Source organism: Sus scrofa, chromosome Y (assembly GCF_054392235.1).
Source record: "Sus scrofa isolate SSC_HxYL_T2T_F1_AM1 chromosome Y, Sscrofa_HxYL_maternal_Yorkshire_Landrace_v2.0, whole genome shotgun sequence".
Lineage (NCBI taxonomy): Eukaryota > Metazoa > Chordata > Mammalia > Artiodactyla > Suidae > Sus > Sus scrofa.
Genome location: NC_139402.1, coordinates 8,864,293 through 8,888,471, shown reverse-complemented (window position 1 = coordinate 8,888,471; position 24,179 = coordinate 8,864,293). Strand labels below are relative to the sequence as shown.

At 43.9% G+C, this 24,179-nt stretch overlaps 1 protein-coding gene across 1 annotated transcript in view; it reads left to right on the top strand.

Moving 5' to 3' along the window:
- Window positions 1-24,179, top strand: part of LOC100154011 (anosmin-1) — a 201,311-nt gene that overhangs the window by 107,473 nt on the left and 69,659 nt on the right. The window contains exon 3 of the mRNA XM_085008999.1: window positions 3,881-3,943. Coding sequence (XP_084865125.1) covers window positions 3,881-3,943 — 63 coding nt within the window. The remainder of the gene's footprint in view (window positions 1-3,880; window positions 3,944-24,179) is intronic.

Below are 24,179 nucleotides of genomic sequence, written 5' to 3'. Positions count from 1 at the left end.
TCTTTCCAGAGCAACTCTGTTACCATGAATTGCTGTAATTCTTTTGCATGTGGTTTAAAAATTCTCATCCTTGGAGTTCCCGTCGTGGCGCAGTGGTTAACGAATCCGACTAGGAACCATGAGGTTGCGGGTTCGGTCCCTGCCCTTGCTCAGTGGGTTAACGATCCGGCGTTGCCGTGAGCTGTGGTGTAGGTTGCAGACGCGGCTCGGATCCCGCGTTGCTGTGGCTCTGGCATAGGCTGGTGGCTACAGCTCCGATTCCACCCCTAGCCTGGGAACCTCCATATGCCGCGGAAGCGGCCCAAGAGATAGCAACAACAACAAAAGACAAAAAAAAAAAAAAAAAAATTCTCATCCTTGGCACTGTCAACATCTAGAATCAGATTTTTTTTTTTTTTTTTTTGGTGGGAGGTTATCCTTTACATCATAGAATGTTTAAGGAGCATCCCTGGCCTCTGTGCACAAGAAGCTAGTACCTCCCCTTAGCTGTAACAACTGAAAAGATCTCCAGCTATTGCTAGCTGTCCCCTGGGAGTGCAAAATCACTTCCATTTCAGAATCACTTAGAGCAATGAGAATAATTTACCTAGTACCTTATACTCTAAATAAATTACAATAAAAAAGACCCATAAAACATTGTGCCCTCTATTTCACTGTGGGAAAGATTTATGTAAATTCTGCATCCTTGGCTTCTCTGTGAAGTGTGAGTGCCAGGCAGTTCTGGACAAGAATCAGGAGGCAGTGAAGAGCAGTCGTTCCCTGGAGCCGGGCTCAGCTCTCCACTTTCCATTCTTCCCGTCCTTCACTCTCACTCATGATTTGCTTGGTCCTCGATCCTGCTGATAACATTTAAATTTCTCACTTATATCTGGAATCCAATAGACGGCACAAATGAACCTTTCCACAGAAAAGACAGTCACGGATATGGAGAACAGACTTGTGGTTGCCAAAGGGGAGGAAGGAGGAGGAGGGAGTGGGATGGACTGGGAATCTGGGGTTCATAGATGCAAACAATTGCCTTTGGAATGGATAAGCAATGAGATTCTGCTGTGTCGCACTGGGAACTATGTCTGGTCACTTGTGATGGAGCATATAATGTGAGAAAAAGAATGTATACATGTATGTGTAACTGGGTCACCTTGCTGTACAGCAGAATATTGACAGAACACGGTAAACCCACTATAATGGAAAAAAATCATTATAAAAAATACATTTCTCAATAAATTTACTCAACAGGTGTTTTTTTGGCCACATATATATATGAGTTATAGTTGATTTACAGTGTTGTGCCAGTTTCTGCTGAACAGCAAAGTGCTTCAGTCATGCATATGTATATACACATTCTCTTTCTTAATGTTCCATCCTGGTCTGTCCCAGGAGATTGGATATATTTCCCTGGGCGGTACAGCAGGACCTCATTGCTGACCCATCCTAAATGTCATAGTTTTCATCTGTGAACCCCAAACTCCCCATCCATCCCACTTCCTTCCCTCCCCGTTGGCAGCCACACATCTGTTCTCCATGTCTGTGAGTCTCCAGAAGGTTTTTTTTTTGAGTTACGGCTGCATGCAAAGTGTATTGTAGTAAGTGTCATGATGTCTCCGTGGCCATGAGTCGTACATTCCAGAAGACTATTATGTAGACATGTTACTATTACGTAGGCCGTTATCAAGATGTGTTTATACATGTCAAACATGAATTTAATATAGAATTATTATCCGAGCAAGCGATCTTGTGAACAGATCTTTCTAGATTAAATACAAGAATTGACTTCCACATTCCAAATTATGATCCATGTGCATATACCACGTCACCTTTTTAAAAAGGATCTGAAATTTGAGGTTTTCTTCATTGACCTTGAAGCAGTAGCCTAGGAGGATTTCAACCTTGAAGATCAACCTTGAAAGCCTAAAACACTTGCTGAAATATGAACTTTGATTCCTGGGTTTTTGTAGTTTGAGGCAACATATAATCATGCCACTCACAGTGGCAAATGTCTGCTTGTATTTTTATTTCCCTTCTCTCATGAAAGAGAGTTTCGGGGCTAGTCTTTTAGAAAAAAAACTTTTTAGAATGATTACTTGAGAAATGGGATGTTTTTTCTTTGTGTTTGAAAAGGAGAAATGGCCATCATTTTTTTTTGTTTGTTTTTCCTCTTTGGCTTTTGTTGACATCATTTTACCTGGCCCAACAGCACCATAAAGAAACAGAACTTTGGCACACGTATCCTGCCAAGGTTTACTCCCTTGTCTCTATGTAGGCTGTTCTTGTCAGATAGTTTTCACGGAGGATTATCTAAGGAAAACGCTGAGATGTATCTGTAGATGCTACTGATTAGTGGCTATTGGAAATGAGGCAAACATGCCATTAAAAGAAAACTTTAAATGGGTTGCATATACCAGTGCTGGACTGGACAGGGATTCTGGATTAACGAGCAGACAAGTTAGGGTTTGTCTTATTGCCGCTGGCATTTCAGAAATGTATCTGTATGACTGAGTCACTGTGCTCTACACCTGAAACTAACACAACAATGTAAATCAACTGTACTTCAATTAAAATTTTTTACACCAAAAGAAATATGCCCATTTTTGTAAGATACTATTTTCTATAAGGTATTTGTATTCCACAAGGTGTCAGGAATCGGGAATATGGTTATTTGGAATCTTGGACCTCCCATGGGACTAATGGTTTTAAAATTAAATTTATTTTTATTTTGCCTTTTTAGGGCCGCACCTACGGCATATGGAGGTTCCCAGACTAGGGGTCAGATTGGAGCTACGACTGCCAGCCTGCACCACAGCCATAGCAACACAGGATATGAGCCCTGTCTGCAACCTACACCACAGCTCATGGCAACACCAGATCCTTAAGCCACTGAGTGAGGCCAGGGATCGAACCCGAAACCTCATGGTTCCTAGTCGGATTCATTAACCACTGCGCCACGACGGGAACTCCTGGACTGACTTTTTAATGTACTGATGTGGATAGTTGTGAAAATGCAACTGTATACATGCCATAGCTCATTTTCATCATTTACATGTTCACTGTAAGCCACGAGAGAAATCTAGAATTACATCCTTATTTTGAGACATTTTTAACCACATTGCATTGAGCAGTTTTTGTATGAAGTGGATCCTGGCTTTATGGTAATAAATTATATGTATGGATGTGTTTGTGTGTATGCATATATAATTTATACACTTTATGTATTTGTATTATTTCTACATACATAAATAAATTAGATATGTCTATTTTTCAAAATTACTCTGACACTCTCACGTCAGAATCTTGTGTTCAGGATTATTGTGTATTATAATAGAGTGATTAAATTGGTAAATGTCAGTACTGCTGGCGTCACTGAGTTGAAGAGTTAATAATGATTATGACATAATAATGACAGTGTGCATGCACACACACATATATTTAATGCAGGACAACTTTAGTTCTTTACAGAAGAGGATAAAAAAAAACAGCCCTGTGTGGCCCATTTAAATCAAGTCATTTTTACAGTGTAAGGGAAAAAAATTCCTCTGTACCCGCCACCTTCAGAAAAGACTGTTTATTCAATAACAACAAATATCCAAATTCCTGTAATTGCTGTTGAACATCATTGCTTTTCCTATATGTCACCTCCAGACGGTACCGCTTTTCTCTTTCCATTGTTCAGAAAGGTGCATTTTGCTGTCCCTGTGGTGTAATGTTTCTCTGGCACAGATTTCTGTGACACGCAGTTAAGATGACCTGCTCATGACGTGGCTTTCCTATGGTCACGCGGAGATGCAGGCTCTGAAAAGCGCAGGTGTGCACAGGTGAGTTCTTGCCTTCTGCCTTCTTTCTTACCTGTGTTTACTGACGGACTGTCCCTGTTGGTCTCTCCCAGTGCCTGGAGCCCTGCAAGGCGTCCTGGGACCTGCGGAATCAGCAGTGCCAGAGCTTCTGTGAGGTAAGACGGCCCTGAACACAGGACCCAGCTCCAGCCTGACTCTGCTCCAGAGTTCCTTTCCTAAGAGGGCATTGTGTTCTTCTTAAGCTTGGGGGGTTCAGTTTATTACTGCAGGTGTGTGTTTGCGTGTGTGTGTGTGTGTGTGTGTGTGAATGCACACTAAAAAAATTCCTTGAGACTTCTGAAAGCCTGGCCACCCACCACTTCCATTATTGGTTCATGAAACAGAAAACCTTTTTGTTTAATTATCTTTTAAAAAAATAGTGCAAGCTGTTGCTATCCTGCCATCTTGCACTGTGGCTCTGCTCTGGGTGATTTTCTGCATGATGTTGAACTTATGCCTTTGAGAGAAGCCCCCCCACTTCACTGGTGCCGGGCTGTCCCAGACATTTTTCCTGTTACTCCTCACCCTTCAGGCTGCCCGTATGCTGGGCCAGGGCTTGCCCTTTGTTTTCTGTATGGAAGGTGTTTTACTTTCCCTGTGTGCTCACTTCGATGATGGAGTGTTGTTAGCCTGGATGACCACTGCCCAAATCATCAATTGTGCTAAAGAAGGGGAGGGCTTTGCTGGTTCTCCTCCAGGGCAAACCAGGGACCCTGGGACTTGCTGTGAAGCAGCCCGGCTGACCGCCTGGTGGCCTGTATACATAAGGGGTTCGGGATGTCACGAGGGCCATAAGAATAAGAGTTCACTATGGCAACCGAAGAAGCTCTCTAGAGGTGGTAGGGGAGGGGACCAGAACACATGCCCATGTGCCTCGTGTAGAAATGACATCCCAGAGCTTCCTTGAGTGGAACAGGGGCTGCTGGGACACTTGAGGCTTCTGCAGGCACGGTGGTCTCCTCGTGCCCCCTCCCCCCACCTGTGCAGGGGGTGCCGGGGTGGTCCTACAGCCGGGTTTCACCTTGGAAGGCACACGGATTCCATTCTGAGACCACACCTGTGGAGCTGGGATCATAACAGTGCCCTCAGTTTTAGTGCATAAAATATGTCCATAGCCATGAAGCCACCTGACCTTCCCAGTAATCACGGAGCTAAGTGAGGTCCATCGCAAGTCCACAGAGCTGTGTGTGGACGTGTGGACATGTGGAGGACTGGGGGTCCAGAAGAGATCAAGGCACACCACCCGCCCACTCCAGGTGGAAGGACCAGGTCTAAACCTTGGTCCCTGCCCCCTCTCCCTGTGTCCACGTGCTGCCATGGCTGGACTCCCCTTGGACACTTATGACAGCTCATGGTGTACTAGGGCTATTTTCCAAAAACGTCTAGTGTTGTTTTAGAAAGGTGGAATGGACGTGCGTGTCACCTGCTGATGGGACCAGTATGATCTTCCTGACCTCAGGTTCATTTGGCTCTGAAAAGGTTTACTCGGCATTCTGTGACCGGATGGAATACAGGTGACGTGCAAACCCTGACATAATGACGGTTCTGGCCAGAAGCACCTCAGGCCTGAGGATGACGGTCAGCTCAGCAAAGTCTTTGGAAGCCTTTTTTTAATTGTGAACATCAAAGTGCTTTAAGTAACATGTAGGACTGGCAGACCTTCAAAGTTCCGTGGCCAGTTGCCGGCAACGAATGCCGTTAAGCTAATGATGAAGTGTCACATCAAATAGACGAAGAACCCTCATGGGTCCCTTTGTACCCAGCTCCTTTCTGGGTGTTGGAGATGATACAGAGGCCCATAAATTATGGTTTTTGCTTTCCCTCCAGGGAAATCCTTGAGGTTTTCCAAAATAACTTCAGGTTTTTTTTCAGGGATCCAGTCCAAGCTTTTCCAAGAAACATGATTACCTGGCATTCAAATGAACGTACCTTTATGTCTCTTACCTCTTGCTGCATGACAAATTATCCCCAAACTTATGTGTGCAACACACATTTCTTATTCCACGGTTTCTGTGGGTTGGGCGTTTGGGCACAGTGCCACTGCGTTCTCTGCCCAGAGTCTGTCACGCCTGTGATTCAAGCTGTTGGCTGGGCTGCATTCTCATCTGGGTGCTTGAGTGTGGGAGAATCATCTCCTTAGCTCATTGCAGTTGTTTGCAGAATTCATTTCCTGTGGTTGTAGGACAGCAGACCTGTTTTCTTGAGGGTGGATGGCTCTTGCCCAGCATCTACTCTTAGCTCCTGGACGTGGCTGGTGGTTCTTTCCCCATGGGACCCCTTCATCAGCAGGTCATAGCGTGGCTTTTTACTTTTTCAAGGCCAGCAGAAGAGTCCTGATCTCCAGACAGCAGGCTGGGTCATGCTCAGTGCGGCTCACTCTAGACTGAGTCTGTCCCAACAAGCAGATAAAAAGAAGGGCTTCAGACTCCTTGTGATGCACAACAAAGCAGGTTCATCAGAAATGAAAACGGACGAATTAGTGCGAAGACAGGGGCAGTGAGGCCATCTCTGGGTCTACTGTGTCCTTCCAAGCGCAGCCCTGTTTGATTTTGTATTCTGTTCTGTACACAAACCATAAACCCAGATGAACTCAAATGTGCTATATTTAGAATCCCGAGGATCATGATGTGCCCTCGCTTGGTAAACACATTATCCCGTAACATCACTGATTCTGAGTTGATAGTTGTATGTCTGATCCCCGAGAAGGCAGATATGTAATTGAAGGTCATTTGAAACCTTCCTCCCTGGAATTCCAAATGTGATAGCAGGCTTCTGTAATTGCCGTTCTCCCTGAAATAACAGTGAGGGCTTCTGAACCACGTCTGGTTTATTAAAATGGGACTCATGTGTACAAATTGTTCTCTGTTCTGGCAGGAAAGGTTAATTGAAACTTGAAAGGTGGGGAAAACAGACCAGTTAAAGTGGAAATTTTGTGGAAAGATCTCAGCCCAATGGCCCAATAACTCAACTTTGATGTTCAGTTTTAGGAGCTTTGATTATTCTTACATCTCCGTGGGATTTTTTTTTTTTCTGTTTTATTTTCCAATAAATGTCTGACTATCATGCTGAAACAGACTGAATCCTGAAGGGACTGATCTCTGTCTCAGTATTTTTAAGGCTAGTCATTCATTGAGACAGATCTAATACACACCTGTCCCTTCTCCTGGCTACCACATTAGGCTATGTGATGGGCTATTATGGCTACTCTTTTAGGCTTGATGGCAGAGTTAATAAGGTTGTTTTTTAAATGAAGAAGTTGCGTATTAGATCAGGAATCTTTCAGGGCTCCTCCTCTGGATCATCAGCGACGATTTCTCAAATTTTCTTTCACGCAACGTGCTATGTTCAGTGATGGATGCGTACGTCGATTGGGCTTTACCACTTCGATAAAATCTTAAGAACTATGATTTATCTACGATAGTTTTTCTTCGTAGTCCTAGAATTCATGTTTTGCCACATTTAAATGTTCCTTTCTCAACAATTGATGGAAACTTAAATCACAAAAGAAAGTATCCTTTTCCCTTCTCAGGGATATAAAAATCATGTGTGTTACACCTGCTGTTGTTTTGGTTGTGGCTTTGTGTATGAATGGCCTTCTCGCTGATGATACACCTCCCATCTTTAATTCTGACTTTGTTCTTCCTGCCTTCTTTCTTTCTCTATTTCTCTCTCCCTTTCTTTTTTCTTTCTTTTTCCCTTTCTCTCTCCCTCCTGCTTCCTCCCTCCCTCCCTCTCCTTCCTTCCTTCCTTCCTTCCTCCCTTCTTCCTTTCTTCCTCTGCCACAGCATGCAGCAGTGCAGTGTGGGATCTCAGTTCCCAGACCAGGGATTGAACCTGGGCTGCAGCAATGAAAGCACCCAATCCCAACCACGAGACCAGCAGGGAACTCCCTGATGTTTTCACTTCATAACATCCCCACTGTAACAAATTGTCAGCTGACGCCCCCATTGGCCATATGAAGGGTGCATTAAGGGTCATGGAAAGCTGATACCCCATCTGCTTCGGGGGTCCATCCCTGAGGGGAGCGTCCACTGTTGCTCTTGAACTTGTCCCTCCCCGGACTCAGATAGACCCAGTCCTAGTCCGGGTGAACATAGGAACAAGAAAGAGGTCCTCCCTCTGCTGCAGAGAGCATTCTTGATTCATTTCTTTGTGCCTTTTGATTCTCACATTTCCCAGTCTTATTCTGTTTGGTTTTCACACTAATTCTTATAAGTTAGGTGTGAATTTTACTAGGTGAATTTCACGGGCAATGGAACTAATCCAAGGAGAGAACGGTTTTATTGGCACAAAATGACATGGTGCCGTAAGTAGAGGAATAAGCTCTAAATTCTGGGGGGTGACGTGTAGTTACGTTTCTTCCCCACTGTATTCCATCCCAAGACCATCTGTCCAACCCCGCTCATCACAGCATACAGGATGCAAAATTATGTTTTCCTTCCCTCAGCAGAAAATAAAGAATGCACCTGTCTCTTTTGTAAAGCCATTGGCCCAACCGTTTGTGGTTGCACAGCTTGCTCTCAAATGAGAATGAGGGTTTGATTGTGCAGAATCACAGTTAATTAAGAGTACTTCAAGGAATTGAGGGAAGAACAGGCTCCTATGACTTTAGGATCTCTGTGGCCATGGGATGTTCTGACACTATGGAAAGTGACCTCAGAAACTAAGGGGTTCAGAGGTATCACAGTCCTTTTCTTGCCATCAAAGCATGTTCTCCTTCTCGGCCACACAGCCCAGTTCTACGCCTTTAAATTTTAGGGTATGAATTCCTAGTGCTGCAGCGATTCAGGCAGAGCCATCACCTGTCTGGGACCATCTAAGAGTTAAAGGTACTGAAAGAAGCTGATGAGAGCTAAACAGGAAAGTGAGGTAAAGTGTCCCAGATGTGTGCAGGGTGGTGACGTGGGGATCAGCACATAGAACTGAGCAATCTTGCTTTAGTGTAGCAGAACAATAGCTGACCTGATTAGAGTGTCCTTGGGAACAGACAAGTGGAGGTGGACTTTGGGGCTCCTTTTTAGAACACCGTCATGTCTTTGCTTCCTTGAGGATTGGGGATATACCAGCACCCTGATAAAATAAAGCTGGCTTCAGGTGCTACACCATAGGCATCATGATGCAATCACCATCTATTCTTTTGAATAGTCAATTAGTGAACCAACCTGAGTCCATTAAATCAGGGTTCAATATAAAAGGTGGACTCAGTGTTTATTAGAAAGAGTTCCTGTTTTGGAATATTTTCCTAGGAAAGTCATAGTACGGCTCATACACACTCCCCTTAGGGAAGCTGTACTTGGGACTGTGGAATGGCCCTTGAGGGGTATGCCTGGTGGGTAGGAAGCATCGGTTCTTCTTACTTGTACACTCTAAGCACCTGTGCAAACAAGAGGTGACCATGGGTCAGTCCAGGGGGGTGGGGGCAGGTGTGGCTGGAAGCCCTCAGCACAGATTCTTAGGCAGAGCTAACAATCTGATGACAGGTTGGATGGAGGCATGGGGGGAGCGGAAGCATTGATGACAATGCTGGGGTCTTTGTCATGAACAGCTAGGGGAAGAGAGTTGGATGGCTATGAGCTGAGACTGAGATGTGGAGTGGGTGATAGGCACAGGTGTGGTGGGGAAGGGAGAGAAGTTGGTCAGAGGTTTGCTGTTGAGCCTGCTGTGTCTGGGATGTAAACTAGACTTCCACTTGCAATGAGTCTGGTCTTGAGGGGGAAGATGAGGCTGGAAGTACACACACCACTATTGATAGACCAAGTTGGAAGCCATGAAGCTGGATGAAGTGGTAGAAGGACAGGTGCTTCCTGGGTTATGCCCTGAGAAGGATGGGGAGGTGGGGAAGAGGCATCGCATGGATGGAGAGAGGCCAGCAAGACGGGTGTAGTTCTAACAGACAAGTGGTAAAAGCTTTTCAAGAAGGGGGCGCTGATGAGCACATGGAAGGATGTGGAGTTCTGAAGTTGACCTTCAGATGCTGTAAGCAGAGGTCACGGTTACCTTCACAAGAGCAGAGGTAGAGGGTGGCTGAAGAGAAATCCCAGCTGACATGTCTTCCAGGGGAATGGTCGGGAGAGATGGGGTGGGGGCGGTGTGAGGAATATTTCAGAGAATGTTGGTTGTTGTGAGAGAAAGGAGCAATGTGAAGTTGTAGGTGCAGAGGTAAGCAGGGTAACCCCCCCCCATTCCATTTAATTAGTCTCAAGGGGGAGACATCATCACATAGTATAAGAGGGGACTTTTCCCAAGGAGAGAGGGTATTTGATGCTGGAGGTGGCTGGGGTGGGGTGGGGGGTTACAGAAGCATGTGACCTGAAGCAGCAGTAGCATCCACTGCACAATGAGAAGAAGACTTGTAGTGGGAGCCGGGACCATCCCTCCACATCATGGGCCAGGTGGTACCTGAGAGCCCGTGGCCCAGCTGCAGGTGCATTGGTGGATGTGGTAGGCATTCACGGTCGTGTCCTTCTGCATGCTTCACTTTTCTTGGGGACATAGGCTCATTGGCTGAGAGTCGTGGTGGCTGGAGTGGGGGGACCCACACACAGCACATTTGCCAAAAGTATATAGCTTTTCTTACCATAGCAAATAAACCTTTATTTTAAGAAGTGGTAGATATTTACCTTTCATATTTCCATAATAAAGAAAAGGGATAATGACATAGTCTGGATTTGGGTCCTTGGAAAAGGGGCCCAGGTTGGTCCAAGTTTCTTTTCAACTTAGGGGCAGTGGGAGTAATGAAATTGAAATGTCTCGAGAGTGCTGAAGAATTTTCTAATTGTTGGGATATGTCTTTTACTGTCTTCTTATGAAGGAAATTATCCTTGTTAGATCAAATTACCTCCCTGGAAAATGAGACCATCGAGAATATCGAATAATTGATAAAAGTATATTTTACGGTTGTTCAGTAAAGTATTGAGGATGTGGGCATGTTCTCTGTGGAATGTAGCTCAGTTTTTATCGTCATTTTGTTTTCACTTTTCATTGGATTTTTATGTGGCTCTGGGGATTGTAGAATTATATGAAACTGTGTTGAGGAGACTTGAGGAGTTTCAAAGAATTCTAAGAGCCTGAGCCTGGAGGCTTTTCTGAATGATTTGAAGACCTATCCTCTCTGTAAAGAGGGACTATACAGGTGGCCGCTTAAAGACGGAAGGCAACATCTTGGAAATTGCAAAAGCATCTCATTTAAGTAAAAAATAAAAATGTACATAAAGCAGTTAACCTGTGCCTGAACACAATAGACACTGGATAAATAGTAGCTATTTGTATTGTGGAGGAGGTCAAGGTCTCCACTTTGGACTTCTCTGATAGGTCAGTAGGATATGTAGTTCAATGATCCCACTGAAATGCAAATCAAAACCACTGTGAGGTACCCCCTTACGCTGGCCAGAATGGCCATCACCAAAAAGTCTACAAACAATAAGTGCTGGAGAAGGTGTGGAGAAAAGGAAACCCTTCTACACTGTTGGTGGGAATGTAAATTGGTGCAACCACTGTGGAAAACAGTATGGAGGTGCCTCAACAAACTAAACATAAAATTGCCACTTGATCCAGCAATCCCACTCCTGGGCATCTATCCAGAGAAAACCAATGACTCCAAAGGACACATGTACTCCGATGTTCATTGCAGAGCTGTTTGCAATAGTCAAGACATGGAAACAACCTAAATGTCCATTGAGGATTTCCCGTCATGGCACAGTGGAAACAAATCCAACTAGGAACCATGAGGTTGTGGTTTCGATCCCAGGCCTCGCTCAGTGGGTTAGGGATCCAGCGTTGCCATGAGCTGTGGTGTAGGTCACAGATGCGGCTCGGATCTGGTGTGGCTCTAGCTGTGGCATAGGCCGGCAGCTTCAGCTCCAATTAGACCCCTAGCCTGGGAACCTCTGTATGCTGTAAGTGCGGCCCTCAAAAGACAAAAAGACCAAAAAAAAAAAAAAAAATGTCCATCGTCAGAGCAGTGGATAAAGAAGATGTGGTACATATACACAATGGAGTATTACTCACCTTTATAAGGAAAGACATAACAGCATTTGCAGCAACATGGATGGACCTAGAAATTATCATGTTAAGTGAAGTTAGTAAGAAACCAACGTCATAAACTTTCACTGACATGTGGAATCTAAAAAAAGGACAGAATGAACTTCTTTGCAGAACAGATACTGACTCACAGACTTTAAAAAACTTATGGTTTCCAAAGGAGACAGGTGGGGGTTGGGAGGTGGGCTGGGGATTTGGGATGGAAATGCTCTAAAATTGGGTTGTGATTGTTGTACAAATATAAGTGTAATCAAATTCATTGTGTTTAAAAAAAACAAAAATGTAAGGGTGGAAATGTGCAGCAAAGGCACACAACTCTTTTCATAAGGTTAAGCTCCTTCCTAAGCCTGCCTGTGTGTGAAAAAGCATAAACAAGGGGCTGTGGTCAGGGGCTTTCATTTTGAGGAAGTGGGTCTTGAGTGTTTTTACCCTGGGAAGACTTGAATGCATCGATAGCCCAAGGGGAAAGCAACATCACTGGGAGTATGAAGGGGAAATGGGGGCTGGGGAAAGCCCAGACTTCTGGGGTCAGACATTAGGGTGAAGTCATGTTTCAGTGCAGAGATGGAGAGACTGGACATCTTTGGATGCCAGCCCCAGCTTCCAGGGTGTCCAGAGCAGCACTCTGCTTTCTTGGTCCTGCTCACCCATCTCTGGAGGCTTGCTCACATGCAGATTCTAATTCAGCAGGTGTGGGCTGTGGGCACAAGAGCCTGCATTTCCCCCAGTGGCGCTTGTGCTCTGAGCCAAGGGCTAGCAAGTGTGTCCTTGTAATTGGGGTTCCCTATAAGTGCTCACTCCAAGTTGCCATATTGATTGGATGAAGTCTTGTGATTTCCTCTGTGGTATTCTACAGGGACAGAATATGCAGTAGCTGATAATGATTGAAAATAAACAGATTAAAATGGTTTTTAAAAGCCCCCCAAAAAAGGGAGTTCCCTCATGGCTCAGTGGTTAATGAACCCAAGTAGTATCCATGAGGACTCGGGTTTGATCCCTGGCCTCGCTCAGTGGGTGAGCTGTGGTGTAGGTCACAGACGTGGCTCGGATCCCGTGTTGCTATGGCATAGGCCAGTGGCTACAGCTCTGATTCAACCCTTAACCTGGGAACCTCCATATGCCTCAGGTGCAGCCCTAAAAAGGCAAAAAGATAAAAGTGAAAGAAAAAAAAAAAAACCTCTTTCTCTATTATCATCCAAAATGCAGAATTATAACTCTATCCCCAAATGAAAGGTATTTCACTGAGTATAGAATCCCAGGTTAACATTTTTTTTCCCTAACTAGTGGTTCAAGAATATTTTTCCATTTTCTTTTATCTTTCATATTTTCTGAAAAATCTCCAACATTCTTTTTTTTTTTAACTGTTCACGAAGTATCTTTCTATTGCTCTGTCTGCTTTTAAGTTTCTCTGTGTCTGATTTTAAACAGTATGGTTATGATGTATCTTGATGGGCTGTCCTTTATGTTTCTTCTGCTTGGGGTCATTCAGATTCTTCTAATTGTGGGTTTATAATTTTCATTGAAATTGTAATGTGTCAGCCACTGTTACTATTTTTTCTGTCCCGTCTTGTGTCTTCTGTCTTCTGGGAGCCTAATTATACTTAACAGACTTTATATGGTCTCCTGGGTTAGTGAGTCTCTGATCTTTTTTTCCCCCCAACTCTCTGCTTCATTTTAATAGTTGTTAGCGCTATTTCTTCAAGGAACCATCAACTGGTATTTTATCCTACAGTGTCTAACATTTTAAAAATCCCATCTGGCATTTTTTTTTTATTTCTTCATTTTTACTTCTAGAAGTTCCATACCAGCCTCTCCTGTAGCTTCCATTTCTCTCCTGCGTCCTTGTTATCATCTGTATTCTTGGACACTTAGAGTGTGTTTATAATATCTTTTTTTGGTTTGTTTTTGGCTGTGCCTGTGGCATGCGGAAGTTCCTGGGCTAGGAATTGAACCTGTGCCACAGCAGTGACCCAAGCCACTGTAGTGACAGTGCTGGATGCTTCACCCACTGAGCCACATGGGAACGCCTATAATATCTTTTTAAATGTCCTTTTCTGCTAATTGCATCACGGGTGTCATTTCTGGCCCTGTTTCTTTAGGTTCTCCATCTCCCCTTGGATTCTGTGTCAGTTTCCCGTTTCTTTGTATACCTGATGATTTTTGATTAGATGTCCCATTTTTGTGTTCTGAATTTTGCTATATTTTTTTTAAAAAGCATTAGACTGTTCTGGCATGTAGTTATTGGAGATCCCTTTGTTTTTTTAGATACTTGCTTCTAAACCTTCTTGGGGCAGATTCAGAGAAGCTGTTAGTCGAGGGCTAATTTGGCCCCATGACTAAGGTAATCTCTTTCTGAGTACTCTGTCTGATGCCCTTTGAGTTACTGTCCTCGTTAGAACTCTGGGAACTGTTTGCTCTAGTGCTTTCCGATTCTTCTTTCCCAACCGCCCCCCACCCCCTTACCCTGTGTCTTGTGTTCTCTCACCCCATGCACATTCAAGAAGCAGTATTCCATCATTAACCAGTCCACAAATAGCAAATGCTGGAGAGGGTGTGCAGAAAAGGGAACCCTCCTCCTCTGTTGGTGGGAATGTAAATTGATACAACTGCTATGGAAAACAGTATGGAGGCACCTCAGAAAACCAAATACAGAACTACCATATCATCCAGCAATCCCACTCTTGGGCATATATCCGGACAAAACTTTCCTTGAAAAAGACACATGCACCTCTATGTTCATTGCAGCACTTTTCACAATAGCCAAGACGTGGAAACATCCTAAATGTCCATCAACAGATGAATGGATTAAGAACATGTGGTATATATACACAGTGGAATACTAGTCAGCCATCAAAAAGAACAAAATAATGCCATTTGCAGCACTATGGATGGAACTAGAGACTCTCATACTAAGTGAAGTAATTCAGAAAGAAAAAGACAAATATCATATGATATCATTTATATCTGGAGTCTAATGTACCGCACAAATAAACCTTTCTGCAGAAAAGAAACTCATGGACTTGGAGAACAGACTTGTGTTTTCAAATGGGGAGGGGGAGAGTGTGGGATGGACTGGGAGTCTGGGGTTCATAGATGGGAGTGATTGCCTTTGGAGTGGATAAGGAATGAGATCCTGCTGTGTAGCACTGAGAACTGTATCTAGTCACTTCAGATGGAACATGATGGAGGATAATGTGAGAAAAAGAATGTGTGTATGTATATATATATATGTGTGTGTGTGTGACTAGGTCACTTTGCCCTACAGTATAAATGGACAGAACACTGTAAACCAACTATAATGGAAAAAATAAAAATAAAAGAAGTAATATTCAGCTACAATCTACAGAGGTCCCTCACAACTCTCTTTGCCTAGCTCCCTCCTTCCTGTCTTTCTGCGCATAAGACTCACCTTTTCCATCTCTGATCTCTTTCTCCTCAACTCAGAATAGGTGCAGAGTTACCCCTCCTTGAACCTTGCTCCGGGAGCAGCCATTCACTTTTGGCTGGCTCCAGGCTCACCTCATTTGTACCTTATCTTAGGGCATACAGCCCTGTTTGTTGGCCACTGTCTGCCATCGCATATATTCTGTCTGGTTTTATGGTCAGGTCGTGCATTCCTCAGCAGCCATTTGTGGAGGGCCATATGTGGAGGGCTTTTGCCAGATAAAAAAACCAAATTAGTTGAAGCACTCCAGACTGTGCTCTGATTACCCTGGTTTTGTACAGTCTATTCTTTATGGCTGAAAAAAAACACCAGCATTCGAACGGTCCTCTTCATTCCCGCCCTCTCTTAATTTAAGACAGCTGTCCCACCTTATGAGTGCCTGCTTTGGTGCTCAGTCCGCTTTGACCTCCTTCGTTGGGGTAGTGTCTCCTGTATTTATTAACTATATTGTCATGGTTATTGACATTTTATCTCTCTCCTGAAAGGCAAGCAAAGTGGGAGCAGAGGCTGTGACTCCGTTCTCCTTGTCCCTGTCATATGACACCCTGCTGGACCCTGTTGAGATGCTTTTTGAATATGTGCTACCACCAGTTCTCATTGGACTTGTACACCTGTCTGTTACACTGTTTTTGATGTCGTCGTGGTTTAGCTGTTTCAGTGTCTGTTTCCTGCGGTGAGTTCTGGATTTCTCCAGACAGTGACAGAGTCTTGTCTCCCTTTCCATTTGTGTCACTCGGGCTAATTAATTAAGACACGGCTCCAATCCTGAATTTTCTGACACTATTGTCATTTTCTAGTGAAACAATTCTTTGTGGTAAGCCTGTCCCGGGTACTGTAGGAGCTTTAGCAGCAAACCTACTCTTTACCCAGTAAATGCCTGGAACACTCCCCTTCTGGTTGTAACAACCAAGAAATGTCTCCAATTGGAGTTCTGGCTGTGTTGCAGTGGGTTAAGAATCCAGCTGCAGTGGTTTGGGTTGCTGCAGAGGTGCAGGTTTGATTCCCCAGCCCGATGCAGTGAGTTAAAATATCCAGGATTGCTGCGGGTGAGATGTAGATTGCAACTGCAACTCGGACTCAGTCCCTGGCACAGGAACTTCCATATGCCACGGGTGTGGCCACACACACACAAAAAGCTTCCAGACTTTGCCAAATATTCCCTGTGGGGCTAAGTCACTCCTGTTGAGAACCATCTCCCTACCCTGTGGTACTTGTAATTACCCTTTTGCACATTCATAATGAGAAAATACCATCTAGTCGTATGAGTTTTTATTCATATCGTGGGACCCGTATTGCCTAAAAGTGATGTGATACCCATAGGGCAGTGTATAAACAAGGGACTAGGAAATTTATAGGAAGATTTCTGTGATGCTGTGATTTATAATTTTAAAAAATATTTGTATTTGGCCTTCGGCTCCTTTCTTGGCCCTGGGGATTTCCTATGCTTGAGCAGGATCAAGGTGTCTTTGGTCACGTTAAGGAGGTGACTTTTGGAAAGCCCTTGCAGGTGGGGGCTGGTTGCCATGGAGCCAGCTCTGTAATTAGGGAGTGGGAACTTCCAGTCTCATCCTCTTTCTGACTTACAGGAATGAAAGAGGAGCTGGAGACTGAGGTCCGTCCTCAGGGGACAGTGACTTAATCAGTCAGACCCATGTAATGAAGCCTCCATAAAACGCCAGAAGGACTGGGTTTGGAGAGCTTCCGGGTTGGTGAACATGTGGAGACATGGGAAAAGGATCTTGTGCCCTCTCCTCATGCCCTGCCCTGTGCATTCCTCCACTAGGTCCTTTTGTAATAAACGAGCCACATGTGAAGTAAAATGTTTCTCTGAGCTTTGTGAGCACTCTAGCAAATTAATTGAACCTGGGAAGGGGGTGTCGGACCCTCCAATCTGTAGCGCTGTAGCCGTTTGGTCAGAAGCACAGATGACAACCTGAACTTGCAACTGGCCTGTGAAACGGAGGTGGGGGGCAGTCTTGTGGGACTGAGCCAGGAACCTGTGGCATCTGACATGGTCTCCAGGGAGATAGATCAGCCTTGAGTTGAGTGGTAGGACCCCCAGCTGGGGCCAAGAATTGCTTGGTGTTGGTGTGGAGAATGCCCTCCCCCAACATTGTAATTGGGGGTGCAGACCATTTTATAACTCCTAAGAAGGTGAAAGTGTGTGTCTTTTCTGAGGTCTGATCCTGTTGTAGCGTGGACAGGTGTGATGACTCTGCAGAGCTGGACCGTGTTTGCAAAAAGTTCTCTGAGATGGAAACATATTGGACACTTAAAAAAATATAAATCAAAGAGTAAATATCTGCATTTAACCACTTTACACTTTATTCCTCCCTAAAAGACATGATTTATTTGAGGATTTTAGGCAATCTGTAATTAACCTCTAGTGTTCCCCAATTGTTTTATCGGTAGAATTTCTAGAACAGCGTTTTAAAGTTCTAACACTTATTTTTGGAGCTAGCACTCATTTCAGCGTCATGATGTGGCACAGTCTGTGCTAAGTGTTTAACATCCTTTAATGCTTAGGGTAATAGTACACAATAAATATTATTATTATCCTCCTTTTATATTCATAGAAATTGAGATGTGCAAAACTATCTTGGCCTTCCAGTCACACAGTTCCTGCCTGACTGATGTGTTTGGCATGTTCTGAATGGAGTTCCCCGTATTTGCTTCTGTCCCTCCTATTTGTTTATCTTTCCTTCTAGAATATTCCCCTGTCTTGCACGTCACCCCTCCCCACTAAGTCATTACCACTCTTGGTGGCTTAAGAGCTTTCCCTTTGTCTGATCCTCTTCGACCTCACGTGTACCTCCCTGACTTCCTGTGTCTACCTCGATTTTTATGCAAACGACACCGTTCATGACTTCACCTGTTCATTAGTAAGCATGCACCCTGTAGGCATGATTGTCTCGCGACTGTCATGCTTTCTTCTGTTCATCATGAGATGCCTCTGCCAAGATGGCAGTTTGGCTCATGAGTCAGCGTATCCGTGCTTCAGTGAGCTAATAACTGATCGTCGAGCCTGGTAACAACAACATGCAGAAAGAAGGGGAGAGAAGTTAGTGATGGTTTCATTGGGGGTCCTTGCCATCCCTGATTCTCTGGAAACTTTTGATTTGGGGGAGTTACTTACGTGCCCGATGATCATCTTCCATCATGATTCTGGCGCGCTGCCCCCAGTGGAAGATCCAGCCAGATCCGCAGAGAGGGTCCCATTTCCCTCCAAAATAAATAGAAAAGCCGAGGAAGAGGAAGCAGAGATAAACATCAGTAAAGATGACTCTAATTTAGCATAGGAAAGGGACTTGCTTAAAATACATGCTTCTGATTTTCTCCTAGTTTTATAATATTCATGGGCAAGGTCTACCCTGTGCCTGAGAACCAAATTAAATATAATCACATCTAATAAATTAGTATGTATAACTGAGTTCCCAAGCAAATTATAATTGCATTTCCACGCATAAATTAGAAACATTTGAATTCAGAATGCTTTTTCTTCTTTCATGAATACTTAGTATTTAGATGCCTTTTTTGAAAGATTCAACTGGCAGATTTTAAAAAAATGATATAATGTCTCTTTTATAGACATCATATACGCCTTCTAGAACAGTAACACAATAAACCACACAGGAGAGTAAAACTTCACCTTTCCTCCAAAGTCTACCATCCGGAAATAGCCGTGATGACCTGTGCAGAAGAGTTACCACAGCAAACCTCTCCTTAGAAATTCCTGCTTAGAAGGTTGACCCTTGATGTGGGGAGGTTTCCACCAATCCCTAGCTGATAAGGGGGGCTTACCATTCCTACACTCTGAGTATAAATGATGTGGTTGAAGAGGGGCCCCCGTTTCCTTTTGGGAGTCTGGAGTTTTGGGACATGCCAGGTAGAAGGTCCGAAGTGACCACCTTGCCAGAAAAACTCTGAGCTTCAAGTCTCCACTGAACTCGGGGTTGACAGCGTTTCACACGTGCTGTTACAGCTCTTGGCTGGAAGAATCAAATGCATCCTGTGTAACTCCACCGGGAGCACTCACACCTGGTTTCCTCTAAACTTCTCCTCATAAGCCTTTTCCCATCTGGGTCCCAGCTCTGCAGTCTTTGGCTGGAGTGCTTCATAGCCTAAGACCAATGTCCTGAAATGAAGTTAGGGTTTCTTACACCGCTCCTTCACCTACCAGTGTTTAAGTATATTCTTCTCCTTTTAGTTTTATCACATCAGATTCTCTTTTGTAACTTTTAAGTATACTTTAAAATAATATTTATATTTTTAAGTAATAACTTTAAAAATTTTAAGTATATTCTCCTTTCGGTTTTATCACATCAAATTCTCTTTTTAGCTATAACTCCTACTTTATTCAATTTTAGTTTTATATTTATGTGGGTGATAAAATGATTAGTAATTCTTTTATGCTAATTTCTTTATTTTTGGCTTTCTAAATTGGATTATGTCTTCATTCCTTTTTAAACAGGAGTCCATAGATACCATTTTCTTTGAGATTATTCATGACAAACTTTGCCTGCTGTCATAGCTGAAGTCCAAATTGGATCGCCCAAACGTTTATACTCAAATAATGTATAAGAAAACATTTTATCTTGGGGAGGGGTGCTGTGCTAACTAATGTATTCTTGGTTTCTGTTAACCTGTGGAACAGCTGAGTTTCACCATTGCACAGTTTTGCAAGAAAGGCTCATAGATGTCATTTCTTTGAGTCTTTATGTCTTGGATAATATTTCTGTCACACAATAACAACTTAGTTTATCATATATATATATATAAAACATATGTACTTTATTATTGTTTTATAGCCATTGCTCTATTGGCATCGCACATTAAATTTTATAGACAGACAAAAAAAATTTTATAGAGAGACATTAACCTGAAGAAACCTCATTTTCTCCATCATAATCCACGTGCCTTTTCTACCTGGAGCCTGAGAAATCATATTTGTATTCTTGAAGATCAGTCAATAAGCTGTATTTCAGTATGGCCTGTTGTTGTCAATATGGTTGGACTATACCTGTCCTTTTAATTTATATATGTATGATTTATGTATATACATGTAAATGAGTGTGTGCGTGCATGTATGGTGTGTGTGTGTGTGTGTGCATTTTCCCCTCTGCTCTCTTCCTTGATATTTCTGGAGTTTTAGAAGCCTCCAGGTGATCCTCTTAGGGAAGCAAGTTGACATCCAGTGGCTTAGCCATCTTCTAATTTTACCCTGAGATGTGGGGCGGCCCTTAGAAAAACACTGGCCCACACGCTTCCTTGCTGTGATTGTGGATAAATTACAATCTCCGCAAACTTCCACTGGCTCATTTGTCAAGTGGAGATAACCCTGGTAGTGGGGGACTGGGGAGGAACAAGCGGGGCGAGCTAGGGAAGCAGCTGGTAGAGTGGAGTGCATGCCGGGTCCTCACACCTGTTAGGAATACACTGCCATGGCTGGTGTGTCAGCTAGTCATTGGTGAGGATGGCGGGGATGCTGGTGAGCATGATGGGGATGCTGGTACGGATGCTGGGGAGTTGGTGAGGATGGAAGGGACGCTGGTGAGGATGGAGGGGGATGCTGGTGAGCATGATGGGGATGCTGGTACCGATGCTGGGAGTTGGTGAGGATGGAAGGGATGCTGGTGAGGATGGTGGAGAACTCATTTCGGGGATTCCACGTTCAAGGTTGCACATGTGCGTATTGCCTGGAGCATGGAGAGAAGCTCCCAGGCCCAAGCTTTTGGCAAAGGCTGTGCATTTGAGATTTGGCACATGGTGCAATTTCCTTGAATTGAACCAATACCAAACGCAGTGTTCTCTCCGTATCTGAGGCCTCATATTTGTATGATTTCTAACATATTAAGATAACTTACTGAATTACATGTATATATGTCCATCACTCCATGATTGCTGCACAAATTATTTTATTGTACAGTACCTTGCATTTTACACCAAACAAAATGACAACTATTACTATCTTAAAAAAAAGCATTCAAGGGAGCTCCAGTGCAGTGGGTTAAGGATCTGGGTTGTCACTGCAGTGGCTTGCGTCACTGCTGGGGCACTGGTTTGATCCTTGGCCCAGAAACATCCATATGACATGGGCGTGGCCAGAAAGAAAAAAAAGAAAGAAAAGCCTCCAAGAATGGTTACCCTCTTTTGTTACTATTTCATTCTGTTTTTACCATTTGCCACAGGTAAGTTGAGCTTAGTGTATTGCCCAGGTCAGGTTCTGAAAACACATTTTAGTCATGAGCTGAGACATGAGATAGGGGAGAGGTTTATAAGAATTAATATTGTGTAGAAAATCAATTAAAATATGAAGGATTTTCTCCTTAACCCAGTGCGCCTAAGGGCAGTTCCCTTCACCAATTTTCTTTTACAAGCCCTTCTTTGGAGAGACAATGACATCCTGTAGGCACGATCTACTGTAGAAAAAATACATGCTCTTTGAAAGCTGTTGTGTTTTTGGTTTTGCATGTGGTCAGGGCAAACAAACAAAAATTAATCAGCATAAGGAGTGTCCTGGTGGCCGAGCAGTTACGAATCTGGCATTGTCACTGTTGTGACTTGGGTCCGATCACAGGCCCAGGGAAATTTCTCATACCATGGGTGTGGCCAAAAAAAAAAAAAAAAAAAAAGAAGAAGAAGAAAGAAACCCAACATTTAGCGTGTCTTCTCTTGCTGCCGTGCGTGTTTATATTTCCATGAAGTTGAAGGGCATAATCATATGGGTAATCACACCTTTCCCAAAACGTTCACATTCCTCCTGACGAGCCTACCAGCAATTAACTTGTGATAGCACAGGACATATGCCATGCTCGATAGTCAGACATTTTTTTTTCCTGTACCCAAATGACCTTTTGCTCACGGGATTTCTAGCTGGCCATCCGGGGACCAATTTACACGTTTTCTTTATATCTAGAGTATTAATATTCACACCTCATTTTTTTTTCTGACCTGTAAGCATTTTTTGTCCTTATGCCATTCAACTCATAAATTCTCATTAAGTGGCGATTAAAGGCAGAGAGCCCTTGTGTACAGATCTCACGTGTTCTCTCATCTGTGTTCAGATCATTAATATTTTTCAGCCTGATCCAAGACAACTATCCAAGATAGTTGATAGAGAACATTAAAATTTGCCTTCAGGAGATGTAAACAATTCAAGTTAAGTAGAACACCTCTGTAAGAGTACTGTACCAAATAGTTGTAAGATGACCTTTGTGGAAGCTCAAAAACTGGGACTGTTTCTTTGTTGCCAATTTCCGAGGGGCCCAGCTCCCTCCCTCCGATTTCAGTGCCTGGCCTGGAACGATGGAGACCTGTGGATGGGTGGAGGGTCACGCCATAGGAGAAACAGAACCAAACCGTCTCTCTCTCTCTCTCTTTGGCTCATATGACATTTTTGTTAGAATCCCATGAGAATTTGAAAACGTTAAACAGGAAGCATGCGGCAGTGAGACCGGAAGAGCCACGTCATTCATTCCCGTCCTGCTGGGTACCTGGTGTGAGCCCACACTGCAAGCCCTGCCTGTTTCTCTGTGTGCACGGTCGCATGCAATCTTCATCACGTCATCAGCACCACTGCAAGCGCTCAGACCCTGTGCAGGCAGGAACTTTTTCGTTTCCATGGTCCTCAATAAAATCAGCCACCAAATTCACATTTTTGAATCCAGAGCAAAAAGAAAAAGATATTGCCTTTTACAGAACAACTCTCACAGCAAGTGGAAGATCCAAATTCCTGTGCTGTGATCATTCTGCCTTTACGCTCGGTGGGCACAAATGTTGGATACCTGTCTTGGCCATTCTTTTGCTTATCTGTGTTTGATTCGGCCCTGTTAGTAAGCAAATGATAAGAGGAGACAACACCGTCTCTGCTTTCTTCTCCCTCCCAGTTCAAGGGCGTGGCGGATGGCACGGAGATGATTAAACGGACAGCACTGATGTTCTGCTTCTGGACTTACACCCCGTTTTCAGAGGCGAAGCAGTTTTGCACGGAGTTGATTTGATTATGCCATAGTGCAGACTAAGGCCCTGTGATTTCCAAGTTAGCAAGCAGTAAACACTTGACAGATTTTTAAAAATTATTTCTGCAGAGAAATCTCAGTCCATGTGGCAGGGGCCCATGATTTCGGTAACCAAGTATTTTCTTTCAGTGCATGTGATATATCAACTTTTTTGAAAGAGGAAAGCTGGCCAACACTCCATAATTGTTACAGATCCCTTTCCTTGATTTCTAACTTTGCTTTGGACCTGAATTTAGAACTTCCAAAGCTGAGGAAGGAAAACGCTTCTAGCGGCGAACAGAAAAATGCGCTGCGAAATTGAATGAGAGAGAAAAGCCTTGGCAACTGAGGATGCTTTCCCAATGTTTGTAAAGCTTTGTTTTAGTAAAGTATAGTTGATTTACAGTGTTGTGTCAATTTCTGCTGTATGGCATAGTAAAGTCTTTTTTTTTTTTTTTTTTTGGCCTTTTCTAGGGCCGATCCTGCGGCATATGGAGGTTCCCAGACTAGGGTCTAATCAGGCTGTAGCCACCAGCCTACGCCAGAGCCACAGCAAAGCAGGATCCAAGCTGTGTCTGCGAACTACACCACAGCTCACGGCAACACCGGATCCTTAACCCACTGAGTGAGGCCAGGGATCAAACCCACAACCTCATGGTTCCTAGTCGGATTCGTTAACCACTGATCGAGGATGGGAACAACCCAGTTTTTTTGTTTGTTTGTTTGTTTTGTCTTTTTGCTATTTCTTGGGGCCGCTCCCGCGGCATATGGAGTCTCCCAAGCTAGGGGTCCAATCGGAGCTGTAGACCCCGGCCTACAACAGAGCCACAGCAACACGGGATCCGAGCCGTGTCTGCAACCTACACCACA